Consider the following 27,559-nt stretch of genomic DNA (forward strand, 5'->3'; position numbering starts at 1 on the left):
GAGAGGGAGAGTCTGAGTCTGAGAGTGAGAGTCTGAGAGTGAGAGTCTGAGAGGGAGAGTGAGAGTCTGAGAGTGAGAGTCTGAGAGTGAGAGTCTGAGAGTGAGAGTCTGAGAGGGAGAGTCTGAGAGGGAGAGTCTGAGAGGGAGAGTCTGAGAGGGAGAGGGAGAGTGAGAGTCTGAGAGGGAGAGTGAGAGTCTGAGAGGGAGAGTGAGAGTCTGAGAGGGAGAGTGAGAGTCTGAGAGGGAGAGTGAGAGTCTGAGAGGGAGGGGGAGAGTCTGAGAGGGAGAGTGAGAGTCTGAGAGGGAGAGTCTGAGAGGGAGAGTCTGAGAGGGAGAGTGAGAGTCTGAGAGGGAGAGGGAGAGTCTGAGAGGGAGAGGGAGAGTCTGAGAGGGAGAGGGAGAGTCTGAGAGGGAGAGGGAGAGTCTGAGAGGGAGAGTCAGAGTCTGAGAGGGAGAGTCAGAGTCTGAGAGGGAGAGTCTGAGGGGGAGAGTCTGAGGGGGAGAGTCTGAGGGGGAGAGGGAGAGTCTGAGAGGGAGAGTCTGAGAGGGAGAGGGAGAGTCTGAGAGGGGGAGAGTCTGAGAGGGGGAGAGTCTGAGAGGGGGAGAGTCTGAGAGAGGGAGGGTGTGTGTTTGTTTCTGTCTGTCTGTGAATGAATACAGACACCAACCCACAGTCAGTCAGTCACCCACCCAAGTGTCAGTCACACACGAGTCAGTCAGTCAAAGTGTCAGTCACCCACCCCGTCACCCACACCCCCCCACAACCACTCTCTCTCTCTGTCTAGTTAACATTATGCCCCCCCCTGAAAACATTTCTGCGGACGCCCATGCACTCACCCCTCTCCCTATGTACCACTCACACACTCACCCCCCCTCCCCATGTCACACTGTGACACTCTCATCACTCTGCATGCAACAAGGAAGAACTGCAGGAGCTGTGAAGCACAGCACCACCTAATGGCCGAAAGAGAAATTGCAGCTACCGAGTGCTTTTCTCTGCTCCTGGCAAAATCGCCGCCTGCTGCCTGCGCCCCCCCTTAAACAATCTTGCGCCTCCGCACCGCTGCAATAGATAATGTTACCGTAGTCATATAAGAATACATTGTAGCTGCCGAGTTACACTGACTGATGGATTGGTTTGAAACTGAAATGCAGCCTTTTAGTGAACCTGGAAAACAGGCTTGTGCTGATCGATCATGGGAGCACAAATCAGCAGCTTAGGTAATTAGTTTTCAATAAAGGTAATTAAATGCTGCATATATTATTTTTGTTTTATTATTATTATTATTATTATTATTATTAATAATTTAAACATTTTTAAGCTGCTCAGATCGTCTCTTTAATGGGCTTACACCAGTTCTGGAGACGGTTGAATTCAAATAAATGTGACTAAAATCCCCAGCACGGGGAAGTGGCTTTCACACATCACAACTTATTAAATGGGCCATTGTGTGGCAGGTCTAGCAAGGGTTGTAGGGAAGAAACGTTTATGTCAAAATACAAATAATGAAATGGAACCTGATTTTCTTCACTGGAGAATGAAACGTTCCCTGGAGGGGAAGTTGAAAGGATGGAACGAGATGTGTCGGCAACTGAGAGAAAAGATAAATATGCACAGGTTAAATAAATATAAACAGATTCAGAGGATGCAAAAAAACAGAGGATTGTTAACAATTAAAACAACATACAGTGGCGGCCGCCTTTAACCTCCTGCGGCCGCCACCGCGGGCTTTTTAAAAACGCTGTTTTCCCGCGCTGCCGACGCTTTCAATGATAAGCGCCATTAGCGCTTGTCTGATGATGCGGCCGCCGCACGGGAAACTCCGTGACAAACGGAGAACATCCCCGCATTTTTACGGGTAAGCAGGAGGATTAAAGGGGCCGCGACAGTATGTGACAAACTAACAGAACCTAGAGGCTTATACTGTACGTTTCAAGGCAAAAGGGGAGCAGGGCTGGATCGCAAAGCTGCACTAGATGTTTCAGAGAATAACATTTTAGTGAAATTATACATATGGTGTAATTGTTTTGTCCCCAAATTGCACCAGATTTACCTTGATGCATATATCCCATAGTTCCCCTATGTCTTGTAAGAAAGCTTTATCAGGGCAAGTGATCACAATACACAGTCTTATTTAATAGAGGGCAAGACTCACTTAAGAGAGTTAAAGAGAGAGAAATGAGGGAGAGAGAACAAGATGGGCGGCAAAGAAGAGTGAACAGGTTTGAGTTATGGGTCAGAGCAGTGATGTAGGATAAGTACAGTTTTTATTTTCTAATAAATCATTTAAAATGTACATTAAAAAGTGCCTTAAAAATGCAGGTGGCGAGTGACATGAATCAGAACAGGTTCCATTCTTTACATTAGGCCTCGGACATGGGAATAGCGCTGGGCAGCGCTGACGTTCATGCTCTCCTGCTGAAGCAGGAGCTTTTTCGTGTCCCTGCATGAGCGTCAGCGAGCGCGCTTGTGTGCCGGGTGGGAGGAGGGGCTGGAGGTGGAGCGGGAGGCGGGGCTAGCGCGCCACGTCACGGCGCCGACGTCACGGACTGCCATTGGCTTTTGGCAGTGACCGGACCTGCGCTTCCCTCAGCGGGAAAACTTAATTTTCTCTGTCGGCTGCAATTACACACACCTCCGCACGCCTGCGGAAGTGTGCGGAAGCGCCGTCTAAAGCCGTGCTGATAGGGATAATGTTTCCCCTCAGCGTGGCTCAGCACCGTCTTTTTGACCATGTCCGAGGCCTTATTAGTTGCGAGCCCAACACTTTATGTTGGTGGCCCTGCTCCAACCTCAAGCAATTGTAACCAGTCCCACTCATCTTAAACATGCCTCGGTCAGTGGAGATCAGCAACACTTATTTGGAGTGAGTATCACTCGTTGGAAGCCAGTGTCATTCTTTGGGGAGCGAGTATCATAACTCAGTGCTAGGGATTTAAAATGAACTTAATTAATTTGATATCATCTGCACTTACCTTTATTCATTCTTTAATAAAGTCTCAACTATTTATTTAAAATGCATGTCTCATATGGTCCAGAACTCCCTCAGTCTATAAAATTATAATATCACCCCCTCCTGAGATCCAGGAGGAAGTTCCAGCTGTTACCCCCGATATACTGTATATACAGTGTTCGACAAACCTATACATTTGCACGCCCTGGGCGAGTGGATTTAACATCGTGGCAAGCTCCTATTGGCCCAAACAGCGCACGTGTGGTACTAGGTGGCGAGTAGATTTTTTTGTTCGGCGAGTAGATTTTTTGGTGATTTGTCGACCACTGTATATATATATATTAATAATTATATTGTTGGTCTATGAATGGTAAACCCCCCACTCTTGTTACGGATTACCCAGAGATATGTATATTTAGAGTCTGACCCTGGTTTTTTCTCTTTCTATATTTCTCTTTTATCCTTCCATTTTAATATTAAAAGGTAGTATGTTATGTCACGCTGAAGTACAATATGCTAGTGTGGCTTCACCAAATGGCTCCCTCCCCCCCTTGCCCTTTCCTCCCTCTTTATTTTTGTACCCAACCTCCCCCACCCCCCCCCCGTCAATCTTGTTTTTACTCATGTTACATTTCTGTATGTTTTTGCATTATTGAATAAAATTCAAGTTTAAAAAAAAAATAATGCATGTCTTACTCATTTGAAAACATTCACAAATATTACTAATCTCACTGAGATGAGCGTTGTATTACCGCTGGTGAGATCCGAGGAGGAACTGGTTCTGGTGGGTACCGCCAAGTTCTCTGTCTGTGCTGGTAAGAAATAAAAAAAATACACCTTAACGAAGACGTACAGATGCAGCAAACGTCATTGCAACCCGCGGAGAGCTGCCGCGGGTGAAATAGCGTGACAGCCCCACGCAATTGATTCAAAACAATGACCGCTTCTCCCACTGTGATGTTGTGTATGTCCCACTGCAGTGTTCAGTATGGCTTACAGTATGTACCACATTAAACCGTGCATCTTACTCTGCTGACATATCATGAACATAACATATTTACAGTTGTATGAGGGATTCTCATCAAGGATATTAGCGTCTGACAAGTCAGAAGTACTACAACATAATTGCACTGTAGACTCGGTGAGCTGTGTAATGCGGTTTATGGGTACTGCAGGGTATACAGTTCGTGACACAGTATATATACAGGCATACCCCGGTTTAAGGACACTCACTTTAAGTACACTCGCGAGTAAGGACATATCACCCAATAGGCAAACGGCAGCTCGCGCATGCGCCTGTCAGCACGTCCTGAACAGCAATACCGGCTCCCTACCTGTACCAAAGCTGTGCGCAAGCGGGGAGACTATAGAGCCTGTTACAAATGTGTTATTTACATCAGTTATGCACGTATATGACGATTGCAGTACAGTACATGCATCGATAAGTGGGGAAAAGGTAGTGCTTCACTTTAAGTACATTTTTGCTTTACATACGTGCTCCGGTCCCATTGCGTACGTTAATTTGGGGTATGCCTGTATGTATGTATGTCTTTATTTATATAGTGCCATTAATGTACATAGCTCTTCACAGTAGTAATACACATGACGATCATATAAATAACAAATAATACAAATAACAGGTCATAAGAATATGGGTGCCGCAGCCTACTCCCCTAGTAATGTACAATATGGGTGTGGCATGGTAATCGTTTGATAATTTTATAGTTGCTGAATGTTATGGGTGTTGATTTGTACTGCAGGATAAGGGTGCAGTGTTATATATGAATTGGTGACAATGGACAGTGCTTCAGGTGTTGTTAACAGATATATTTTAAAGTAACATAAGACATGGAATAGGCTCATATGTGGTTCTGCATAGTATGTTCAGGTACGGTTTCAAGCATGTTGGTGTCATACTGTAGTTGTCTATGTGTCTCATTTCTACTTATAATACACTCCAATTAAGTGTTTATGCTACAATTACAAAAGTGTGTCAGTTAAAACACCCTGTCCCAAAAAATAGATACTACATAAAAGAGTGACCTCTGTACACTGTGAGGGTTATGTAACTCTCCCAGCTGTAAAACTGGGGCAGAACTAGAGCACAAACAATACACCAAATCTATCCAAGAAAAGGTCCCATAGTAAACCGTGGGAATATTTTACTTTGATAAATATTGGGCAGTTTTCTTGCACCAGTTTTGCAACTTGGAGATATTGTTACATATCCCCCTCTGTGTATATATCAAATAATGATTCCAATGTAATCCATACATACTGTAATGAGCACAGTAGGCAAAGAAGTGCAATGGGTTCATTTTGAAGATGTGACATGTGAGAAATGTTTGAATCTATTTAATTAATAAAGTGTATTAGCTCATGTCACATAGTTGTAGATAGTAACACCTCTTAGTTGGACCAATATAAATATTCTTTATACGGAATATATTTATTAATGTCATGGAGTGACGCTGACCCACTTAAAGTTATGAGTATCTAAAAAAATAACAATACTAAGCAGGGTGGAGTTCTCACCTTCCGTTATCTCCACTGTTATCTCCTTCTTCTGGTCATTGAATAGGCCTGGGATCTCCACACGGCAGCAGTACGTTCCCTCATCAGCGCGCTGCACCCCAGTGATAGTCAGGGACACATCCCCCTGTGCTACGTTCCCCATTAACTTGTATCTTTCAGATTTCCTCTGGGTCACTGTGCTGCCATCAGTCCAGATAATAACATTGTTACATTTTGAATATGTGCAGCTGCCTCGTCCCCAGCACATGCTGTTGGTGCCTTCATGAGCAGAGTATGTGCAGGGTAAGAGCAACGTGTCACCCACTGATCCTGTCACCTCTTCCAATGATGCAGAGAGGGCTGTGAAGAGAGGGGGGAGAGGGAAAATAGGAAATATGAGAAATGTGTGGGTAGGAACTTCCAACTTTCAAGTCAGGAGTTCTCCAACGTTTCCATATTGTGGACAACTTCAATGTTATTAGTCACTTTAAGGGCCATCATACATACACTTAGCACTGATCAGTAGTATATGTCTATGTATATATATAACAAAATGGATCTATATTTCAAAACAAAAGCAATAATGAAAAGCGCAACCCACTCATAACAGCCAAAAATTACAACATCAATAACATACTGTACAGTAGTTTAAAAATGAAATACTATTAAATAGAATATATGAAAGTACCATACTTATATTGTCCTAAAGGATCAATCAGATATATTGAAAGAGAAAACACAGAATAGAACAAAACAATAGATCAAACATGTTTTTTTGAAGTGAAACTTCCTTAGTGGCACCTCATTCGTGATGGGGCAAAAAAGAATTGTGGAGACAGAAATGAAACGGATGTGACGTCAGTGCTGGCAGTTGAGGCCGGGCTGTGTTCTGGCTCAGCCCGACCCCAACACTGACATCACACCCGCTCCACAAATCAGATGCGGCGGCGGCGATAGCCGCCAGCGCCGCTCCTAATCACCCCCCCCCCCCCGAGCCCCACCCCCCCACACACCGTGACATATGCGGCGGCAATAGCCGCCGCTCCTAACGGCCGCTGCCATGCCGCGCAGCCTCTCTCCTCCCTACCTCCGCTTTCCTGCGTCCCGCTGACTGAGCGCCGCCGGGGTCGAGGAGAGGAGCCCAGGGATCATGGAGGGTAACCGCCGCCGCAGCTCCTAACAAGCTCTGCTCCCCCCACCCGCTGACATGTGGCGGCAGCCCTCAAAATTTAATTGCCGCCACTCCTGCTGACCTCCCCCGGCTGAGGCATGGAACGGGGGGGGGGTAGAGTGAGCTGCGTTCCCCACAGCACCATCAGAAGGGGATCGCTGCAGCGCTCCCCTCGAAGCCAGCTCCCGCTGACGATGACGCGCTGCCCCCTTTCCCCGCCGACACTGCCTCTGCCCACGCAGCACTTCCGGAGGGGGGGACCTTTATTAAGATATCTGCCCGGTGCCCGGTGCGACCGCGTCTCGCCGGGGGGTGGGGGGGGGAGCAGAGACTCAGGCAGAGCCGCCGCGGGTCTGCAGCTCTGCCTGTCTGTGAGGGGGGGGGGGGGGAGGAGAGTCTCAGGCAGAGCCGCCGCGGGTCTGCAGCTCTGCCTGTCTGTGAGGGGAGGGGGGGGGGGGAGGAGAGTCTCAGGCAGAGCCGCCGCGGGTCCGCAGCTCTGCCTGTCTGTGAGGGGGGGGGAGGAGAGTCTCAGGCAGAGCCGCCGCGGGTCCGCAGCTCTGCCTGTCTGTGAGGGGGGGGGGAGGAGAGTCTCAGGCAGAGCCGCCGCGGGTCCGCAGCTCTGCCTGTCTGTGAGGGGAGTAGGAGTCTCAGGCAGAGCCGCCGCGGGTCCGCAGCTCTGCCTGTCTGGGAGGGGGGGGGGGAGGAGAGTCTCAGGCAGAGCCGCCACGGGTCCGCAGCTCTGCCTGTCTGTGAGGGGGGGGGTGTGAGGGGAGGAGGAGAGTCTCAGGCAGAGCCGCCGCGGGTCCGCAGCTCTGCCTGTCTGTGAGGGGGGGGGGGTGTGAGGGGAGGAGGAGAGTCTCAGGCAGAGCCGCCGCGGGTCCGCAACTCTGCCTGCCTTTGAGGGGGGGGGGAGTCAGGAGAGAGGGGGCAGGACACAGAAAGAGAGACACACATACAGTGACAGACACACACACATACATATATACACACACACACACACTGACTGACACACATACACACACACACACTGACTGACACACATACACACACACTGACTGACACACATGCCCACACACTGACACATACACACACACTGACTGACACACACACACATACACACACACTGACTGACACACATACACACACACTGACTGACACACATGCACACACACTGACACATACACACACACACTGACTGACACACACACACACACACTGACTGACACATACACACACACACTGACTGTGAATAGGTTAGGGGGATGTGTGAGGTGCAGGGGGGCTGCGCATACGTCACACGGTCACACGCACGCACATGGTCACACACACGCACATGGTCACGCACACACGCACAGTCACACGCACACACACACAGTCACACGCACACACACACAGTCAGTCGCGCACACAGTCAGTCGCGCACACAGTCAGTCGCGCACACAGTCAGTCGCGCACACAGTCAGTCGCGCACACAGTCCGTCGCGCACAAAGTCAGTCGCGCGCACACGCACTGTCACGTGCACCGTGCACTGTCACGCGCACACGCACTGTCACGCGCACAGTCACACACAGTCACACAGTAACACGCACAGTCACACTCACAGTCACACAGTCACACGCACAGTCACACGCACACACACACAGTCACACGCACACACACACAGTCACGCACACACACACACACACAAGGAATTCACGCTTAGTGCAAATACAAGGGATGTGTACGCACGTTCTAAGTCAAATTTATTTGCGTTTTGTCAATGAACTTGTATTTTGATTTTTAATTAAAACATCACCAATACAAATACAATTTCTGTGACAAAAGTCAAAGAAGTTTCACTTACTATGCGCGTGCACAGCACACACAGCTTTTTTTTTTTAATCTAAGTATGAATTAACTCCAAAACAAATACCAGTGATTAGCAAAGGTCTAACATTCACTCCAACCACAGGACTGAATACTTTCCAGCTTTTTCTAGATGCGAACACATTTCTAAGAAAGTTAGCTATCTAAAGACACTTTCTAAAAATACATTTTGATCTGGAACCTTTTAATGATAAATAATAAATTTCTTCTGCTAAAAACAAAACTGAGTGTATCCATACTAATGCTGCACTTGAACAGCTCAAGGAGAATGAAAGCATTGTAATGATAAGAATTGAGGAACTATAATCATGAATAGATCATACTACATGGATGAGTCTAAAATAATTTTTAATGATACTAACATCTACAAAATTTCACAAAGAAATCGTACAATCTTTTAAAAAGAAGAATTAGAATTGCTTCTTTTAAAACGAAGAACTGTCAGAATAGTTAATGATCATGAATTCCAATTTCTATTGAATAAAAGATTCACATAAATGTTACTTCTCCTCTAGGTAGACCTATCACCTCAGACATAGACTCTTTGTCATCAAATCTATCACAGAATATTAACTATTTCCTTCAGAAATATGTAACTACTCTACCCACTTATATTATGGGTATGGGGGATGAAGACCACATGCAGGACAACAATGCCTTTGGTGCAAATCTAGTCATATGGGATGACATATTGATGATATAATTCGTATTTGGCAGGGCAATGTGGAAGACTTGGTAAGTTTTATTACTTTTCAAAATAATATTAATTTGACTCAAAAATGGGTACATTAATACTAAAACATGTTTTAAATAGGTGAACAGCAACAATTTCATTTGAATTCTAGCTGTCTGTCATCACTTCACATGGTTGAAAAATATCCCTTATGGCCAGTTGGGGAGGATTATACCAAACTGTACAGATGAGAACACCTATCACACCCAGTCAGAGATATTAAAATAATCATTTATAAACCGGGATTATGATATATAGATAGTGCAGATAGCCCAAGATAAAGCAAGATCACTGAGTAGACAAAACATGTTAAACTATACGGATGACCAAATAAAATAAATATCTCTATGGAAAACTTCATGCCTTTTATTACTAAATACAATAAGACCTAAGAAACATTCATATCCTACAGTTTTTAAATTGAGTAATGTTTGATATATTTGTAAATCCATATATATGTAGGCCCCCTCCGGGGACTACTAAATCTGTAAGGGGTTAATAACCTTAATGGCTTAACCTGGTTTTTACTAAAATCTTTTCTCTCTCTGAATTCTCCCTTTCCTCTCTCTAACCATCATCTCATCTAAAGTACTCTCTCAATTCTCCTCTTCTTCACCTACATCTACACCATTTTTGCAGAGACTTGCGTTCCATTAATCTACTGGCTATGTCTTAACTCCACTTTGCGCTCCTCCCTCTCTTCTCTCTGCTCCACTACAGACTCTGACAACTTGGTCATGAACTACAACTCTGCCCTATCCTCCTCTCTTGATCTACATGCCCTACTTTTTATCTGCCGCTCTTGCCCTTCAGACCGTGGCTCAACTGCCATCTATGCATGCTCAGCTCCTGTAGTTGCTCCTCTGAATGCCTCTACTTACTCCATCTGTTTCTTACTTTTCTTCCTCCATTTCAGCCCAGGACTTTGCTGAATATTTCAAGACAAAGGTGAATTCCATTCGTCATGGCATTCCCCGTGTATCCTCCTCATACTCTACATCTCCTCATCCTAACTCGCCTCCTTCCTTCCCTGACTATTTCCCTGTCACAGAGGAAGTGTTGCTGCTGATCTCCTCCTTTCCTTCTACCAATTGCCCTCTTGACCTCAATCTCTCCCATTTCCTCAAACCTCTTTCTAACACTGTAATACCTATACTCACACATCATTTTCCACTCCTCCCTCAGTTCTGGTACCTTTCCCACCTCCTTCAAGCATGCAACAGTTATACTATTCTGAAGCCAGGGTCACGTGTGATGAGTGAATGGCCCCCGATAGCATTAACTCAGCCCCTTTTTCAAATCACTCCAAATCCTATAATATCTCCTCCACTTTATTGGATAAAGCAGCAGAATACAGGTTCTTGTGAATGGTGTGTAGTAGTGATTTGTAGTTATTTGTAGTTAGGCCTTGCCCTAGGAGAGTAACAGAGATGCGTGCTGTACTCACTGTCTGCAGGGTGGAAAAGGAAGTGAGGAGCAATGTGGGTAAAATGAATAGTCTTGGGACAGACTATCTGTGAACAAAACAGGGGGGAGGGCAGACTAGCCCATTCTGGTAAGGATTTCAGAGGCTGCAGTAGCAGCTCACTGATTACTTGCCCAGAGGCAAGAAATGCAACATTGTTACATATCACACAGTCACAGTGTGTGTGTGCAAACTCCATGCAGCTGAAATAAGAACTGACAGGCAGAAGCTGCAAAGGAAAGAGGGGGGTGAAACAGGGATGTGATTCTTGTTCCATGACATATACCTTTACTCAAACAGCAAACATGGCCTTACCTGGCTCTCTATGACCTTGCATCATTTTTTTACCTCCTATTCTCTCCTAGATCCTCTATATCCTGGCGTCCGCACTGTTCACTCCACCAAAACAGCCCTCACTGAAATTACTAATCACTTCCATGCTGCCAAAGACCAAGGTCATTTCCCTTTGCTTATTTCATTTGACCTCACTGCAGCCTTTAATACTGTGGACCAACGTCTTCTCCTTCACATTCGTCGTACTCTTGGTATTCATAACAGAGCTCTATCCTTGGTTTCCATTAACACAGGCGCTCATTGTTTCCCGTCTTGACTATTGTAACCTTATATTGTCTGGCCTTCCTGCCTCTCACCTGTTTCCCTTACAATCTATCCTAAATGCTGATGCTAGAATCACATTACTCTCTCCTAAATCTGTCTAAACGTCTCTCTCCTGCTAAAATATTTCTCCTGGTTTCCTATTAAATCCTGTACTACAGTGTACTTTCAAAATTCTCCTTCTCTCTTTTAAGGCTATACACTCCTCTGCCCCTCCTTACACCTCAGCCCAAATTTCTTGCTATACACCTGCCTGACTTGCATTCTGCTCAAGGATGGCTTCTGTATACCCCTTTTGTATCTAAAGCCCTCTCCTACCTATAACCTTTCTCGCTTACTGCCCCACACCTCTGGAATGCACCTTTAAGGCCCATCTTAAAAGAAACACCGTTAATGAAGTATATGAGTAGCTCTGTTGGATGATACTATACATCTCATATGCATTTACCATGAACCTTTGCCGACACACTCAGCATAATACCCCCCTCCCCCTTACTGTCTCTGTATGGTCTCCCTACTTACCACTTAGACTGTAAGTTCTGTGGGGCAGGGACTTCTTTACTAATGTATTCTTTTATGTATGAAGCGCTTATTCTTATTATGTCACGTGTGTTACTGCTGTAAAGCGCTATGTACATGGAAGGCGCTAAATAAAGATACGCATACATACACTTCAATATACAGTGTTCGACAAATCACCCAAAAATCTACTCGCCCAACCAAAAAATCTACTCACCACCTAGTCCCGCCCCTAGTCCCGCCCCCAACCCTAGTCCCGCCCCCAACCCCGCTTTAAAATAAAATATATAAATAAAATACATTTAATAAATTCCTAGTCAGAACAACATTCGTTTTTGACATAAATGTATTTATTGTATTACATTATACTACAATTAGGTGTGTGTGTGTGTGTGTGTGTGTGTGTGTGTGTGTGTGTGTGTGTGTGTGTGTGTGTGTGTGTGTGTGTGTGTGTGTGTGTGTGTGTGTGTGTGTGTGTGTGTGTGTGTGTGTGTCAATGTTGGATCTAGAAATAAAAGCCAGGTGTGAATGACTAGTTTCTTGAACCCCTTAACCAGTGTCTGGACGTCGGCGCTTCACAGAGAGAGACAGACAGAGAGACAGACAGACACACACACACACACAGAGCGGCACACACACACACAGAGAGAGAGAAAGAGAGACACACAGAGAAAGAGAGTGAAAGAGAGACACACAGAGAAAGAGAGAGAAAGAGAGACACACAGAGAGAGAGAGAATGAGAGACACACACTGAGAGAATGAGAGACAAAGAGAGAGTGCGACAGAGAGCGCGAAGAAGAGAGTGCGACAGAGAGAGCGAAGAAGAGAGTGCGACAGAAAGAGCGAAGAAGAGAGTGCGACAGATAGAGCGAAGAAGAGAGTGCGACAGAGAGAGCGAAGAAGAGAGTGCGACAGAGAGAGCGAAGAAGAGAGTGCGACAGAGAGGGAGAGGGTGACAGAGAGAGGGAGAGGGCGACAGAGAGAGGGAGAGGGCGACAGAGAGAGGGAGAGGGTGACAGAGAGAGGGAGAGGGCGACAGAGAGAGGGAGAGGGCGACAGAGAGAGGGTGACACAGGGAGAGGGTGACACGGAGAGGGTGACACAGGGAGACGGAGAGGGTGGGTGACACAGGGAGAGGGTGACACAGAGAGGGAGGGTGACACAGGGAGCAGGACCGGGTGACACAGGGAGAGGGTGACACAGGGAGAGGGTGAGAGAGGGAGAGGGTGACACAGGGAGACGGAGAGGGTGCGTGACACAGGGAGAGGGTGACATGGAGAGGGAGAGGGAGGGTGACACAGGGAGCGGGACAGGGTGACACAGGGAGAGGGAGAGGGTGACACAGGGAGAGGGTGACACGGAGAGGGAGGATGACACAGGGAGAGGGAGGGTGACACAGGGAGAAGGAGAGGGTGACACAGGGAGAGGAGAGGGTGACACAGGGAGAGGAGAGGGTGACACAGGGAGAGGAGAGGGTGACACGGGGAGAGGAGAGGGTGACAGGGAGAGGAGAGGGTGACATAGGGAGAGGGAGGGTGACACAGGGAGAGGGAGGGTGACACAGGGAGAGGGAGGGTGACACAGGGAGAGGGAGGGTGACACAGGGAGAGGGAGGGTGACACAGGGAGAGGGTGACAGAGGGAGAGGGTGACAGAGGGAGAGGGTGACAGAGGGAGAGGGTGAAAGAGGGAGAGGGTGACACAGGGAGAGGGTGACTGACACAGGGAGAGGGAGGGTGACACAGGGAGAGGGAGGGTGACACAGGGAGAGGGAGGGTGACTTGGAGAGGGAGGGTGACACAGGGAGAGGGAGGGTGACACAGGGAGAGGGAGGGTGACACAGGGAGAGGGAGGGTGACACAGGGAGAGGGAGGGTGACACAGGGAGAGGGAGGGTGACACAGGGAGAGGGTGACAGAGGGAGAGGGTGACAGAGGGAGAGGGTGACAGAGGGAGAGGGTGACACAGGGAGAGGGTGACTGACACAGGGAGAGGGAGGGTGACACAGGGAGAGGGAGGGTGACACAAGGAGAGGGAGGGTGACACAGGGAGAGGGAGGTGACACGGGGAGAGGGAGGGTGACACAGGGAGAGGGAGGGGGTGACACAGGGAGAGGGAGGGGTGACACAGGGAGAGGGTGACACAGGGAGAGGGAGAGGGTGACACAGGGAGAGGGAGAGGGTGACACAGGGAGAGGGAGACACAGGGAGAGGGAGAGGGTGACACAGGGAGAGGGTAACACAGGGAGAGGGAGAGGGTGACACAGGGAGAGGGAGAGGGTGACAGGGAGAGGGAGACACAGGGAGAGGGAGAGAAGGGCCACACAGACACTCACTCTCACTCAGACAAACACACACACACACACACACACAGTCTGTCACTCACACACACAAACACTCACCCGCAAGGCAGGGGGTCGCACATGGCAGCAGTGGGGCCTCCGCACGGCAGGGGGGGTGCACATGGCAGCGGGGGCCTCCGCACGGCAGGAGGGCCTCTGCAAGGGGCCGTGCCCCATCCAGAGGCGGACGCCGACGCTGATAGAATGGAGAAGGGCCGGTAGGGGATTTCCCCTGCTTAGAGCAGGGAGTCGCACCGGTTAGGGGATTTCCCCTGCTTAGAGCAGGGAGTCGCACCGGTTAGGGGATTTCCCCTGCTTAGAGCAGGGAGTCGCACCGGTAGGGGATTTCCCCTGCTTAGAGCAGGGAGTCGCACCGGTTAGGGGATTTCCCCTGCTTAGAGCAGGGAGTCGCACCGGTTAGGGGATTTCCCCTGCTTAGAGCAGGGAGTCGCTCCGGTTAGGGGATTTCCCCTGCTTAGAGCAGGGAGTCGCACCGGTTAGGGGATTTCCCCTGCTTAGAGCAGGGAGTCGCACCGGTTAGGGGATTTCCCCTGCTTAGAGCAGGGAGTCGCACCGGTTAGGGGATTTCCCCTGCTTAGAGCAGGGAGTCGCACCGGTTAGGGGATTTCCCCTGCTTAGAGCAGGGAGTCGCACCGGTTAGGGGATTTCCCCTGCTTAGAGCAGGGAGTGGCTCCGGTTAGGGGATTTCCTCTGCTTAGAGCAGGGAGTGGCACCGGTTAGGGGATTTCCCCTGCTTAGAGCAGGGAGTGGCACCGGTTAGGGGATTTCCCCTGCTTAGAGCAGGGAGTGGCACCGGTTAGGGGATTTCCCCTGCTTAGAGCAGGGAGTCGCACCGGTTAGGGGATTTCCCCTGCTTAGAGCAGGGAGTCGCACCGGTTAGGGGATTTCCCCTGCTTAGAGCAGGGAGTCGCACCGGTTAGGGGATTTCCCCTGCTTAGAGCAGGGAGTGGCTCCGGTTAGGGGATTTCCCCTGCTTAGAGCAGGGAGTGGCACCGGTTAGGGGATTTCCCCTGCTTAGAGCAGGGAGTGGCTCCGGTTAGGGGATTTCCCCTGCTTAGAGCAGGGAGTGGCTCCGGTTAGGGCATTTCCCCTGCTTAGAGCAGGGAGTGGCTCCGGTTAGGGGATTTCCCCTGCTTAGAGCAGGGAGTGGCTCCGGTTAGGGGATTTCCTCTGCTTAGAGCAGGGAGTCGCACCGGTTAGGGGATTTCCCCTGCTTAGAGCAGGGAGTGGCTCCGGTTAGGGGATTTCCCCTGCTTAGAGCAGGGAGTGGCTCCGGTTAGGGGATTTCCCCTGCTTAGAGCAGGGAGTGGCTCCGGTTAGGGCATTTCCCCTGCTGGGAGTGGCTCCGGTTAGGGGATTTCCCCTGCTTAGAGCAGGGAGTGGCTCCGGTTAGGGGATTTCCTCTGCTTAGAGCAGGGAGTCGCACCGGTTAGGGGATTTCCCCTGCTTAGAGCAGGGAGTGGCTCCGGTTAGGGGATTTCCCCTGCTTAGAGCAGGGAGTGGCTCCGGTTAGGGGATTTCCCCTGCTTAGAGCAGGGAGTGGCACCGGTTAGGGGATTTCCCCTGCTTAGAGCAGGGAGTGGCACCGGTTAGGGGATTTCCCCTGCTTAGAGCAGGAGTGGCACCGGTTAGGGGATTTCCCCTGCTTAGAGCAGGGAGTGGCTCCGGTTAGGGGATTTCCCCTGCTTAGAGCAGGGAGTGGCTCCGGTTAGGGGATTTCCCCTGCTTAGAGCAGGGAGTGGCTCCGGTTAGGGGATTTCCTCTGCTTAGAGCAGGGAGTGGCACCGGTTAGGGGATTTCCTCTGCTTAGAGCAGGGAGTGGCTCCGGTAGGGGATTTCCTCTGCTTAGAGCAGGGAGTGGCACCGGTTAGGGGATTTCCCCTGCTTAGAGCAGGGAGTGGCACCGGTTAGGGGATTTCCCCTGCTTAGAGCAGGGAGTGGCTCCGGTTAGGGGATTTCCCCTGCTTAGAGCAGGGAGTGGCTCCGGTTAGGGGATTTCCTCTGCTTAGAGCAGGGAGTCGCACCGGTTAGGGGATTTCCCCTGCTAACAGCTGAGCTGGCATCAGAGCAGGAGAAGAGCAGGGCTCGGGGTTTTCATTAACAGCTGAGAGCTTGTGTGACAGATCCGCAGACTGTCCACAGAGGCAGCACACCGACCCGCGTGGGGTGAGGAGGGGGGGTCACGGAGGCCGGGAGAGATTGGGGTGAGGGGGGGTCACGAAGGCCGGGAGAGATTGGGGTGAGGGGAGGGGGGGGGTGGTGGATGGCCCGATGCGAGAGGGGTCGGATGGCCCGATGCGAGGGGGGGCGGATGGCCCGATGGGTGGGAGGGGCGGATGGCCCGATGGGAGGGAGGAGGAGGGGCGGATGGCCCGATGGGAGGGAGGGGGGGGGGGTGACAGATGGCCTGCAAGGGGCTGGCTCCCGGAAGGGGGAGGAGTGAAAGCGCTGAGGAGGGAAAGTATTGCTGAGAGGTGGGGGAGGAGCGAAGGCAGTGCTCAGAGAGCCGGAGGCGGGGTAATATCCCCCAACAACATGAACCCGTCTCCGGCTTTTTTTTTTGTCTCCAGCGCGAGCGCGGGAAAAACAGCAGCACAAGCAGGGAAATTTTAAAAACACACGTGTGCTGCTTGGGCCAATATTTACTCGTCCGGGGGTTAAATCCACGCGCCCCGGGCGTGTAAATGTATATAATTGTCGAACACTGCCAATAAACAATGTGTTAGTATACTAAAAATATAAGCCTTACAACTGCAATACTATTTGTATATAGTGCATATAGGATATGGTGCCTGCGGTTCTGCATACAGATAATACATTTTAATTTCTGCAGTTCTTAAAAGCTGCAAACCCCCCGATTAGCCAGTTTCATGGCTTACCATTTGTAAATAATATTGCTATTACACAAACTCCAGAGCTTATTGGATTGCATACTGTACTTAATTAACCAAAAAAAGCAAATTTACGTAAAAATTCACATACTTGACAACTTCCAGAATCCCAGTAATGCAGCTGGTTCTTCCTGTATTTGTGCAAAAAAGAGTGTAAAAAGGGCACTCATGTGTGGAAGGTAAAGTGCAATAAATGAAAAAAGTGCAATAAAGTATAGCTGGAGTGATCAGCTGACAACATTAATAACATTAATAAGTGGACAACATTAATAAGTGGACACACAAAATAAATATTTATCACATCAATACGTAGAGTGCTAAAGTGCAATAAGTAATAATTAATGTGCCAGGTGCATAAAATAATTATTCTTAAGGCAGCTCAAAAACCTTAATGAAGAATTGTTCCTGATTAAAATAGAGCAGCTTAAACATCACTTTAACATCACCAAACATCAGCGAATGGCAGCAAACGTCTCACACCCTTTAGCCGCGCCAAAGCCTGTCCGCCTTTGGGGCAACGCAAATGTACACTGGGGTGTTTCATATTCAATGCAGCTGTGAATACAAAGTTCTTTGCCTTCTTGGCTCATTAACATTCCAGTGGGTGGGGTTGACGTTCCACAAAGTACAAGCAAATGTTAACCCTTAGCACGCTGGTCCTGTGCAGAGGTGAGCAGCTCTTGGAGAGCCCCATCAGGTTGTCCGCCTTTGGGGCAACGCAGATGTACTGAACGGTGTACGGTGAAACTGTGTTTGCTTGGTTTTTTTTGTGATCAAACGCTCCTTCTGCCCCTCTTTGGACTTGAATCCTGGTCGGAGTTGGGAGAGTTTTTTTGTGTTGGACTAAACAGTGGATTATTTATTCCTTCCCTGGGTTGGCCCTCATGAAATAGGGGTGCACTTACTAAAGTCTGCTGGGAGTTTGCCTTTGAACAATCTGCTGCAATTCTTCTACGCAGACTTTGCTCCAGTTTTGCGGCAGGGAGACTTTAGCAAATAAGCCCCATCGTATCAGACAATTTCGGAGCAAGAAGCAGTGGCATTTTCACCCTACACCCTTGTATTAAAGCATTTTGCTCCTGATTTGCCCCACCTTGGGAGTGTCATTAGGAGTTGGGGAGGAGTTACATGGTGCACAGATTATGAGATGTATCACATTCTGCGTCCCTCAACGCCATTAATTTTGCCTCTTATCTCCCCCCCCACCCCCCCCCCCCCAAAACAAAACCCCTCCACATCTGAAATGGCATAAATCTGACATTCTCCATTCACATATAAGAAACTCTTCTTACATACGCCGCAGCTCTGCTCCAAAAAACAGAGCAGGGCGTCAACACATTCTTTTGTCTACACTAATACATAGGGGCTTATTTACTAAAGTCTTCTGGCTGCAAAAATTGGGCAAAGTCTGTACAGAATAATTGCACCAGATTTACCAAAGAAAAAACTCCCATTGCTTTCAATGGGATTCCTTTTCTTTGATGAATATGGGTCATTTTTTTTTTTGCACTGGTTTTGCCGATTTTGGCACCGGGGAGAGTTTAGTGAATGGCCTCTTAGAAGAAAACGAAAGCTCTGGCGTGCAAACTAATCACCCGGAATAAAACAGTATCGCACCACGTGCCCTTAAAGGATCGGCACGAATTGCTGCTATAAAATTAACATTTTATTTAAACATTCTGTTTTAGCAGGAAAACGAGGGGCAATTCATATGTTACTTTTGCTTCCCAGGTTAGTCTCTTTTGCTCCTAAACATTGCTCAGTTCTGCAGCAGTAAACCTACATGGCACCCATAACTTTTAACCCCTTGGCTGCTCAGTGTTTGCAGTGTTGCAGGCCCCTGTGGCAATGAAAGGGTTCATTTATGATGCTACAAAAAGTTGATTCTTTAGCAGTGGTCATAATGAATCAGTATAAAAACTATATGTCGGTTGAAACAGAAACGTGTGACTCATGGGACCACTAACCACCTTTCTCTGCATTCATTCTATATTTTTAACCCTAGTGCCTCTACCCAAAGCATATTTTTTGTTATTTTAGTGCATGTGTCCATAAAAGGTGCACTGGGATGATTCCATGCATTCACTACTTTTTTTGGTGAAGTAATTTCTCACATTCACCCTGAGTTTACCTCCAAGGCCCAAATTGACTAAATTAAAGGGTGCTACACTTTAGCACACCTTGGGAGTTAAGATGTTCTAGAGCTTATATCTTTTAATAAATATGGTCCCTGGTATTTTTGACACCACACAACCTTTGTTCTTGTCCAATACAAAATTACCCAAAACAAAAATCAATTGCAAGGGGGGAAAAAAACAACTCTTCCGTCACCCTCTTTGTTCTTGTTTTCTCTTTACTCTGACACTGGCATCTTGCTTTGCCTTATTAATAGACCCTATCAGCATTGAGCAATTCCTCTGAGGTTTTTGGTTTTCTAATAACCACCTTTATTGAGAAAATGTGTTGTACAAAAAGATATCCATTTGTTACTTACACCTGGATCTGCCATGACAAGTATATGAGTGAACAGGATATATAAGATAGGTATACATAGGTTTTCCTATTTTCTTTGTATTATGTGAAAAATGTGCAACAAGTACTAATATAATAATAATAAAAGTTCTTGTACAGCACTGCTAGTTTTACGTAGCGCTTTACAGAGACATTTTTGCAGGCACAGGTCCCTGCCCCGTGGAGCTTACAATCTATTTTTTGGTGCCTGAGGCACAGGGAGATAAAGTGACTTGTCCAAGGTCACAAGGAGCTGACACCAGGAACTGAACCAGGTTACCCTGCTTCAAACTCAGTGCCAGTCAGTGTCTTTACTCACTGAGCCTGCTTCAAACTCAGTGCCAGTCAGTGTCTTTACTCACTGAGCCACTCCTTCTCCCTAACATGTTTAACAATAATACTGATTCAATACCACAATTGTCCATGTCACCATTTATTTTCAAAACCAACCCTTACTTGAGATAGGAGTTCGGCTGCTTTTTACTAAAGGTCTTAAAAGCTGTTGCCTATTTCACAATCATGATGGAAAAGAAAGTCTGATCAAACCCAGTGAAAACGTGAAAAATCGGCTATCGAGAAAACGGTGTGAGCTCCTTAAATGACCCCCCCCCCTGGTTTCTTACCTAAGAAGAGTAGAAGAACAATGAAGGTCGTACAAAAGGACACGGTCATGTTCCGTGGATATGCCATGCAAGTCATGCTTGATCACTGCCCTTCTTTCTCATGCATGCACTTTAATGTTTTTTTTGTGAAAAGGTGCTTGCTGTATATCTAGAAGGAGGGAAGTCCTCTTGTGGGGAATTAGTCACGGGTGTGTGAGTCTTCCCACGACATTCAGAGAAGTGGTTGTTCAGAAAGAGAACAAGATTCAAGCGTGCCTCAAAAATATATGTTTACCAAAAGAGCATTTCTGACCAGCAACCCAATGTTATGACTGTATACCCTATACACTCATGTTTATTACATTAATACGCTCCAATGTAAAAACGCGTTCTGTAAAGGTTACTGCTCTTTAATAACGGCAAAGGAAATAAAACACACAAGCCAAAGCACACGCTTTTAATATTGAGGTTTGTGACGTTCTTTATAAAAAGCAATTTTTTTCTGTGTCTTTGTGTCTCACACATTGATTGTAAGCTCTCCGGGGAGGATTTCCTTTCCTATTGTCTGACTTTGTAGCGCTTATTGCATTATAATTCCCTGTACTGTATTGTCTTTTTAAAGCACTAAGTACACTGTGGGCGCAGGATGGACCTTACCTTTGGCAGGGCCCAAGGCGGCATGCTGGCACGGGGCTCCTCCTCCTGCAGCGTCATGACATCAGTGCGGAACATCGTGTTGTCATGGCAATGCGTCGTCATGACACCGCAACGCTGCAGAAGGAAGGGCTGCTCTGCATACGGTACGACTCCCCTACACAAACGCACACCTTGGGTGAGCAGCGGTGTGGTCCTGCTCCGATTCAGGAACTCCCCAGCTCCCCCCTCTCATGTCGAGCGGAATTTGGATCCCAGCACCCAACAGGAAGAAGAGGGAGTGTGGGACCCCCCCAAAGGCGCGGGGCCCAAGGCAACCACCTTGCCTAAGGCCTAGGACATGTTGCCTGCTTGCTTGCGGAAGCGTGCTGACGCGCGCTCCCACTCAGCACTGAGCCCCTACAGCCGCAATTAGAGCGGCTTTAGTAGGGGCTCACCTGCGCTTGCGGAAGCGCAGATCTTAGGGGAATTTAAAATTCCCCCGCTTGCCGGCGAGACAGGCCGGTCACGTGAGCGGTTCGCCCAATGAGGGCGAACCAGCTCCGTGACATCACTGGCCCGCCCCCGGCCAGTGACGCGCCCGCCCCCGGACCGCCCCCTGACGGCCTGCTGAGAGCGCGTGCGGTAAGCAACCGCAAGGCCAGGGAAAGCACCCGCTTTCCCTGAGCCTCAGCGCGCCTCAGCACGCCAGCGGTAAGCGTGTCTGAGGCCTAAGGCTGGCCCTTAGCTATAGACTAGAGGTCATGGAAAAGTTAAGCATAACAAATTCTAAGGGAGTAATGTAGTCTCCAGGCTGCACAACTGAAGCAAAAAAAAAATATATATATATATATATATATATATATATAAATATATTTACCAGATTGGAGTCCAGCAATAAGAGACAGCACACTGCATAGAGTCTTCAGACAAAAAACTGTATTAGATCAAAGGGCACTGCAACCAACGTTTCCCAGAGGGACTTTCATCAGGGTGACCGAAACGTTGGTTGCAGTGCCCTTTGATCTAATACAGTTTTTTGTCTGAAGACTCTATGCAGTGTGCTGTCTCTTATTGCTGGACTCCAATCTGGTAAACATATTTTTGTTCTATTCATATGGGATAAGCATCTGTTTTTGCCTGGATATTAGTGTGCCAACTGCCTTCTCTTTTCTCTCTCTTTCTCTCATCATATATATATATATATATATATATATATATATATATACACAGTGTTCGACAAACCTATACATTTGCTCGCCCCCGGGCGAGTGGATATAACCCCCGGGCGAGTAAATATTGGCCCAAGCAGCACACGTTTGGTACTAGGTGGCGAGTAGATTTTTTTGTGTGGCGAGTAGATTTTTGGTGATTTGTCAACCACTGTATATATCTACTATATATTTGTGAAATCACTGTATGTCTGCGTCCCAAGGGTCAATCGCATTGGACCTTGGGCCTGTCACTCCTGCTCAGGCCATGCCCGCCCCGCACACCTCTCATTGGCCTACGTCCAACACCAATGCCACACTGTCCCACCCCTCACTGACTCTCATTGGCCTGCGTCCAATGCCCCGCCCCCGCACACCCTCTCATTGGCCTGCGTCCCACCCCTCACTGACTCTCATTGGCCTGCGTCCAATGCCTGCCCCCGCACACCTCTCATTGGCCTGCGTCCAACACCATGCCCTAATACTTCCACACTGTCCCACCCCTCACTGAGTTTTGGGAACGCTCTGGGGCCACGCTTCACAGCTATCAAAACCTTCACGTCTGCTACCACAGACTGCCGAATCAGGTACAGCAGTGTTTCCCAAACTGTGCGCCGCGGCGCCCTGGTGGGCGCCGTGGCTTGGCTAGAGGGGCGCCGCGATCAGGGCCGCCAGCAGCGGGAAACAAGGGCTGCTAGCTCATTAAAAAAAAAAAAAAAAAAAAACCTCTGAGGGGAAGCAGAGGAGCGGTCACGTGACCGCTCCCATCCAATGGGGCTGCAGCCTGCCCGGCATTGCAACTGCAGAGCCACCAGACAGCACCAAGGTGTGTGTGTGTGTGTGTGTGTGTGTGTGTGTGTGTGTGTGTGTGTGTGTGTGTGTGTGTGTGTGTGTGTGTGTGTGTGTGTGTGTGTGTGTGTGTGTGTGAAAAACGGGCTGCAGGGTGTGTGTGTGTGTGTGTGTGTGTGTGTGTGTGTGTGAAAAACGGGCTGCAGGGTGTGTGTGTGTTGTGTGTGTGTGTGTGTGTGTGTGTGTGAAAAACGGGCTGCAGGGTGTGTGTGTGTGTGTGTGTGTGTGTGTGTGTGTGTGTGTGTGGAAAAACGGGCTGCAGGGTGTGTGTATAATATGTGTGGTGTGTGTGTATATATGTGTGGTGTGTGTGTGTGTGTGTATATAATGTATATATGTATATATGTGTGTTTATGTGTGGTGTGTATATATATATATAATATATATATGTGTGGTGTGTATATATGTATGTGTGGTGTGTATAGCTACTATATATTTCTGAAATGTCTGTATGTTTGTCTGCATGCCCTGTGTCCCTAGGGCCAATCGCATTGCACCTTTGGCCTGTCACTCCACCTCAACACTGTCCCACCCCTCACCACACTGTCCCACCCCTCACTGACTCTCATTGGCCTTCGGCCAACACCACTGCCACACTGTCCCACCCCTCACCCCACTGTCCCACCCCTCACTGACTCTCATTGGCCTTTGGCCAACACCACTGCCACACTGTCCCCACCCCTCACCCCACTGTCCCACCCCTCACTGACTCTCATTGGCCTTTGGCCAACACCACTGCCACATTGTCCCACCCCTCAGTGACCTTTGCGGAATGCTTCTAAGCACCTAACACTCACCGCACTGCCTCTTACAAACACCCCCCCTCCACCACCACCCCCCCAACCTCATGCACCCCCCTCCACCACCACCCCCCTCAACCTCATGCACCCCCCTCCACCATCACCCCCCCCAACCTCATGCACACTATAAACGCACGCCACAGCTCTCCGCTACTGCAGCCCATCACCAACCCCCCTCACCCAAACATACAACGCACGATGCTCCATCACCCCCCCCCCTCACACCAACAGCAAACGCACGCTGCTGAACATACAACGCACGATGCTCCATCACACCCCCCCCCCCTCACCCGAACATCCCCGGAGCACACCCAAAACTACCCCACCCCCCCCTCACCCATACATCCACCGCACGATGCTCCTCCGGAGCCCCCTCACCCCCCACCATCCACCGCACGATGCTGCTCCGGAGCCCCTCACCCCCCCCACTCACCCGAACATCCACAGCACGATGCTGCTCCGGAGCCCCTCACCCCCCTCCTCACCCTCTGTCCGCCCCCCCCCTTTCCTGGCCGCTGGCCCGCAACAACGGAACTACCCCCTATCACCACTCCGCGGGACCTCAACATCACCCGCTCTCCCGGAGCACCCTCTCCCCCCGGTGCTCCCCCCCCCTCCCCCCTCCCCCAGAGCACCCTCTCTCCCGGTGCTCACCCGCTCCCGCCGTGCTCCCCCCCCCCCCCAGAGCACCCTCTCTCCCGGTGCTCACCCCGCTCTCCCGGCTCCGCCTCCCCCCCCCAGAGCACGCTGTCGACGCTCTCACCTTCAGGCCTAGAGGCCGCGCCCTCAGCTCCCCATCCCCGCGCGCGCTGCTCCGGCTCTCAGGCCTAGCTGTCTCTGTCGGGAGCCGCACGGGCCGCGGCCCACACCCCCCCCCTCACCTGAGCGTCTCAGCTCCGCATCGCCGGGGGGAACCGCCGAGGAACCGAGGAGGAGCGCGGCCCGGTGCGAGGTAAGTAACCGCACGGGAAGAGATCTTTCACCCCCGGCCCGGCCCTTCACCCCACCCCGGCGCTTCACCCCACCCCGGCCTGGCGGCTTCACCCCGGCCCGGCGCTTCACCCCCCCCCCCCCCCCCCCCCCCGCCCTGGCCCTTCACCCCCCCCCCCCCCCCCCCGCCCTGGCCCTTCACCCCCCCCCCCCCCCCCCCCGCCCTGGCCCTTCACCCCCCCCCCCCCCCCCGCCCTGGCCCTTCACCCCCCCCCCCCCCCCTGGCCCCTTCACCCGCCCTGGCCCTTCACCCGGCCCTGCCCTTCACCCCCCCCCTCTACCCTTCACCCCCCCCCCCCCCCCCCTACCCTTCACCCCCCCCCCCAGCCCTTCACCCCCCCCCCCCCGGCCCTGCCCTTCACCCCCCCCCCCCCCCGGGCCCTGCCCTTCACCCCCCCCCCCCCGGCCCTGTCCTTCACCCCCCCCCCGGCCCTGCCCCCCCCCCCCCCCCCCCCCCCCGGCCCTGCCCTTCACCCCCCCCCCCCCCCGGCCCTGCCCTTCACCCCCCCCCCCCCCCTGCCCTTCACCCCCCCCCCCCCCCCCCGGCCCTGCCCCCCCCCCCCCCCCCCCCCCCCGGCCCTGCCCTTCACCCTCCCCCCCCCCCCCCCCCCGGCCCTGTCCTTCGCCCCCCACCCTCCCTGCCCTTCGCCCCCCACCCTCCCTGCCCTACACACGTACACACACGTACACACACGTACACACACGTATACACACGTACACACACACGTATATACACACACGTAGGCACATGTATACACACACATGTAGACACACACGCGTAGACACACACACGTACACATACACACGCAGGCACACGTAGACACGCAGGCACACGTAGGCACACGTAGACACGCAGGCACACGTAGACACGCAGGCACACGTAGACACGCAGGCACACGTAGACACGTACACACACGTATACGTAGACACACACGCACGTGTACACACACACACACGTACACACACACGTGTACACACACACACGTGTACACACACACACACACACACGTGTACACACACACACACGTGTACACACACACACACGTGTACACACACACACGTGTACACACACACACACACACGTGTACACACACACACACGTGTACACACACACACACACACGTGTTACACACACACATGTGTACACACACACACATGTGTACACACACACACACCTGTACACACACACACACACGTGTACACACACACACACGTGTACACACACACACGTGTACACACACGTGTACACACACACACACACGTGTACACACACACACACACGTGTACACACACACGTGTACACACACACGTGTACACACACACACACACGTGTACACACACACATGTGTACACACACACACACACACGTGTACACACACACGTGTACACACACACGTGTAACACACACAACACACACGTGTACACACACACACGTGTACACACACACATGTGTACACACACGTGTACACACACACACACACGAGTACACACACACACATGTGTACACACACACGTGTACACACACACACACGTGTACACACACACACGTGTACACACACACACACGTGTACACACACACACGTGTACACACACACACACGTGTACACACACACACACGTGTACACACACACACACACGTGTACACACACACACACTTGTACACACACACAACTTGTACACACACACACGTGTACACACACACACGTGTACACACCACACGTGTACACACACACACACGTGTACACACACACACGTGTACACACACACACACGTGTACACACACACACACGTGTACACACACACACACACGTGTACACACACACGTGTACACACACACACGTGTACACACACACACGTGTACACACACACACGTGTACACACACACACACACACACGTGTACACACACACACACGTGTACACACACACACACACACGTGTACACACACACACACACGTGTACACACACACGTGTACACACACACACACACGTGTACACACACGTGTACACACACACGTGTACACACACACACGTGTACACACACACACACACACGTGTACACACACACACGTTTATACACACACACACGTGTATACACACACGTCTATACACACACACACACGTCTATACACACACACACACGTGTATACACACACACACGTGTATACACACACACACGTGTATACACACACACACACGTGTATACACACACACACACGTGTATACACACACACGTGTACACACACACACACACGTGTATACACACACACGTGTATACACACACACACGTGTATACACACACACACATGTATACACACACACACATGTATACACACACACGTACACATACACAATGTATACAAACAAACATGTATACACACACACACACACACACACACACACACAAACATGTATACACACATGTATACACACACGTGTGTATATATACACACACACACGTATACACACACATACACTATCCCCAGCACCACCACATCAGCACACACGGTATCCCATGCCCCCCCCCCCCCCCCAGCACACTGGCATTCTCGGCTCCCCCACCATTCCCAGCCCCCATCAACACCATCAGCACCCACACATTGGCACCTTCGCACCTCCCCATCGGCACACCCACATCCGCACCCCCCACATCAGCAACAAACCCTCCCAAATCAGCACACCGATACAATCACCATCAGTACAGCCACAGCAGCAGTACCACCGCACACTGCCATGGGCCGCGTGGACCACCTCCCCACCCAAATGCCACTCCCCACACCACAAACATCCCGGGCAACGCCGGGGCTCTCAGCTAGTCTACTATATATTTGTGAAATCACTGTATGTCTGCGTCCCAAGGGTCAATCGCATTGGA

The 27,559-nt window shown here is 50.2% G+C and overlaps 1 protein-coding gene across 1 annotated transcript in view; it reads right to left on the reverse strand.

Annotated features, from left to right (window-relative positions):
• The window catches only part of LOC142495986 (CMRF35-like molecule 8), a 32,835-nt gene extending 11,308 nt beyond the window's left edge, over positions 1-21,527 (reverse strand). Inside the window, exons 1-4 of the mRNA XM_075602182.1 lie at positions 20,224-21,527; positions 5,490-5,828; positions 3,707-3,766; positions 1,519-1,592 (exon numbers count right to left, since the gene is read on the reverse strand). Coding sequence (XP_075458297.1) covers positions 1,519-1,592; positions 3,707-3,766; positions 5,490-5,828; positions 20,224-20,299 — 549 coding nt within the window. The 5' untranslated portion in view covers positions 20,300-21,527. The remainder of the gene's footprint in view (positions 1-1,518; positions 1,593-3,706; positions 3,767-5,489; positions 5,829-20,223) is intronic.
• Positions 21,528-27,559: the final 6,032 nt, after the last annotated feature.

Source organism: Ascaphus truei, chromosome 5, assembly GCF_040206685.1.
Source record: "Ascaphus truei isolate aAscTru1 chromosome 5, aAscTru1.hap1, whole genome shotgun sequence".
Classification (NCBI taxonomy): domain Eukaryota; kingdom Metazoa; phylum Chordata; class Amphibia; order Anura; family Ascaphidae; genus Ascaphus; species Ascaphus truei.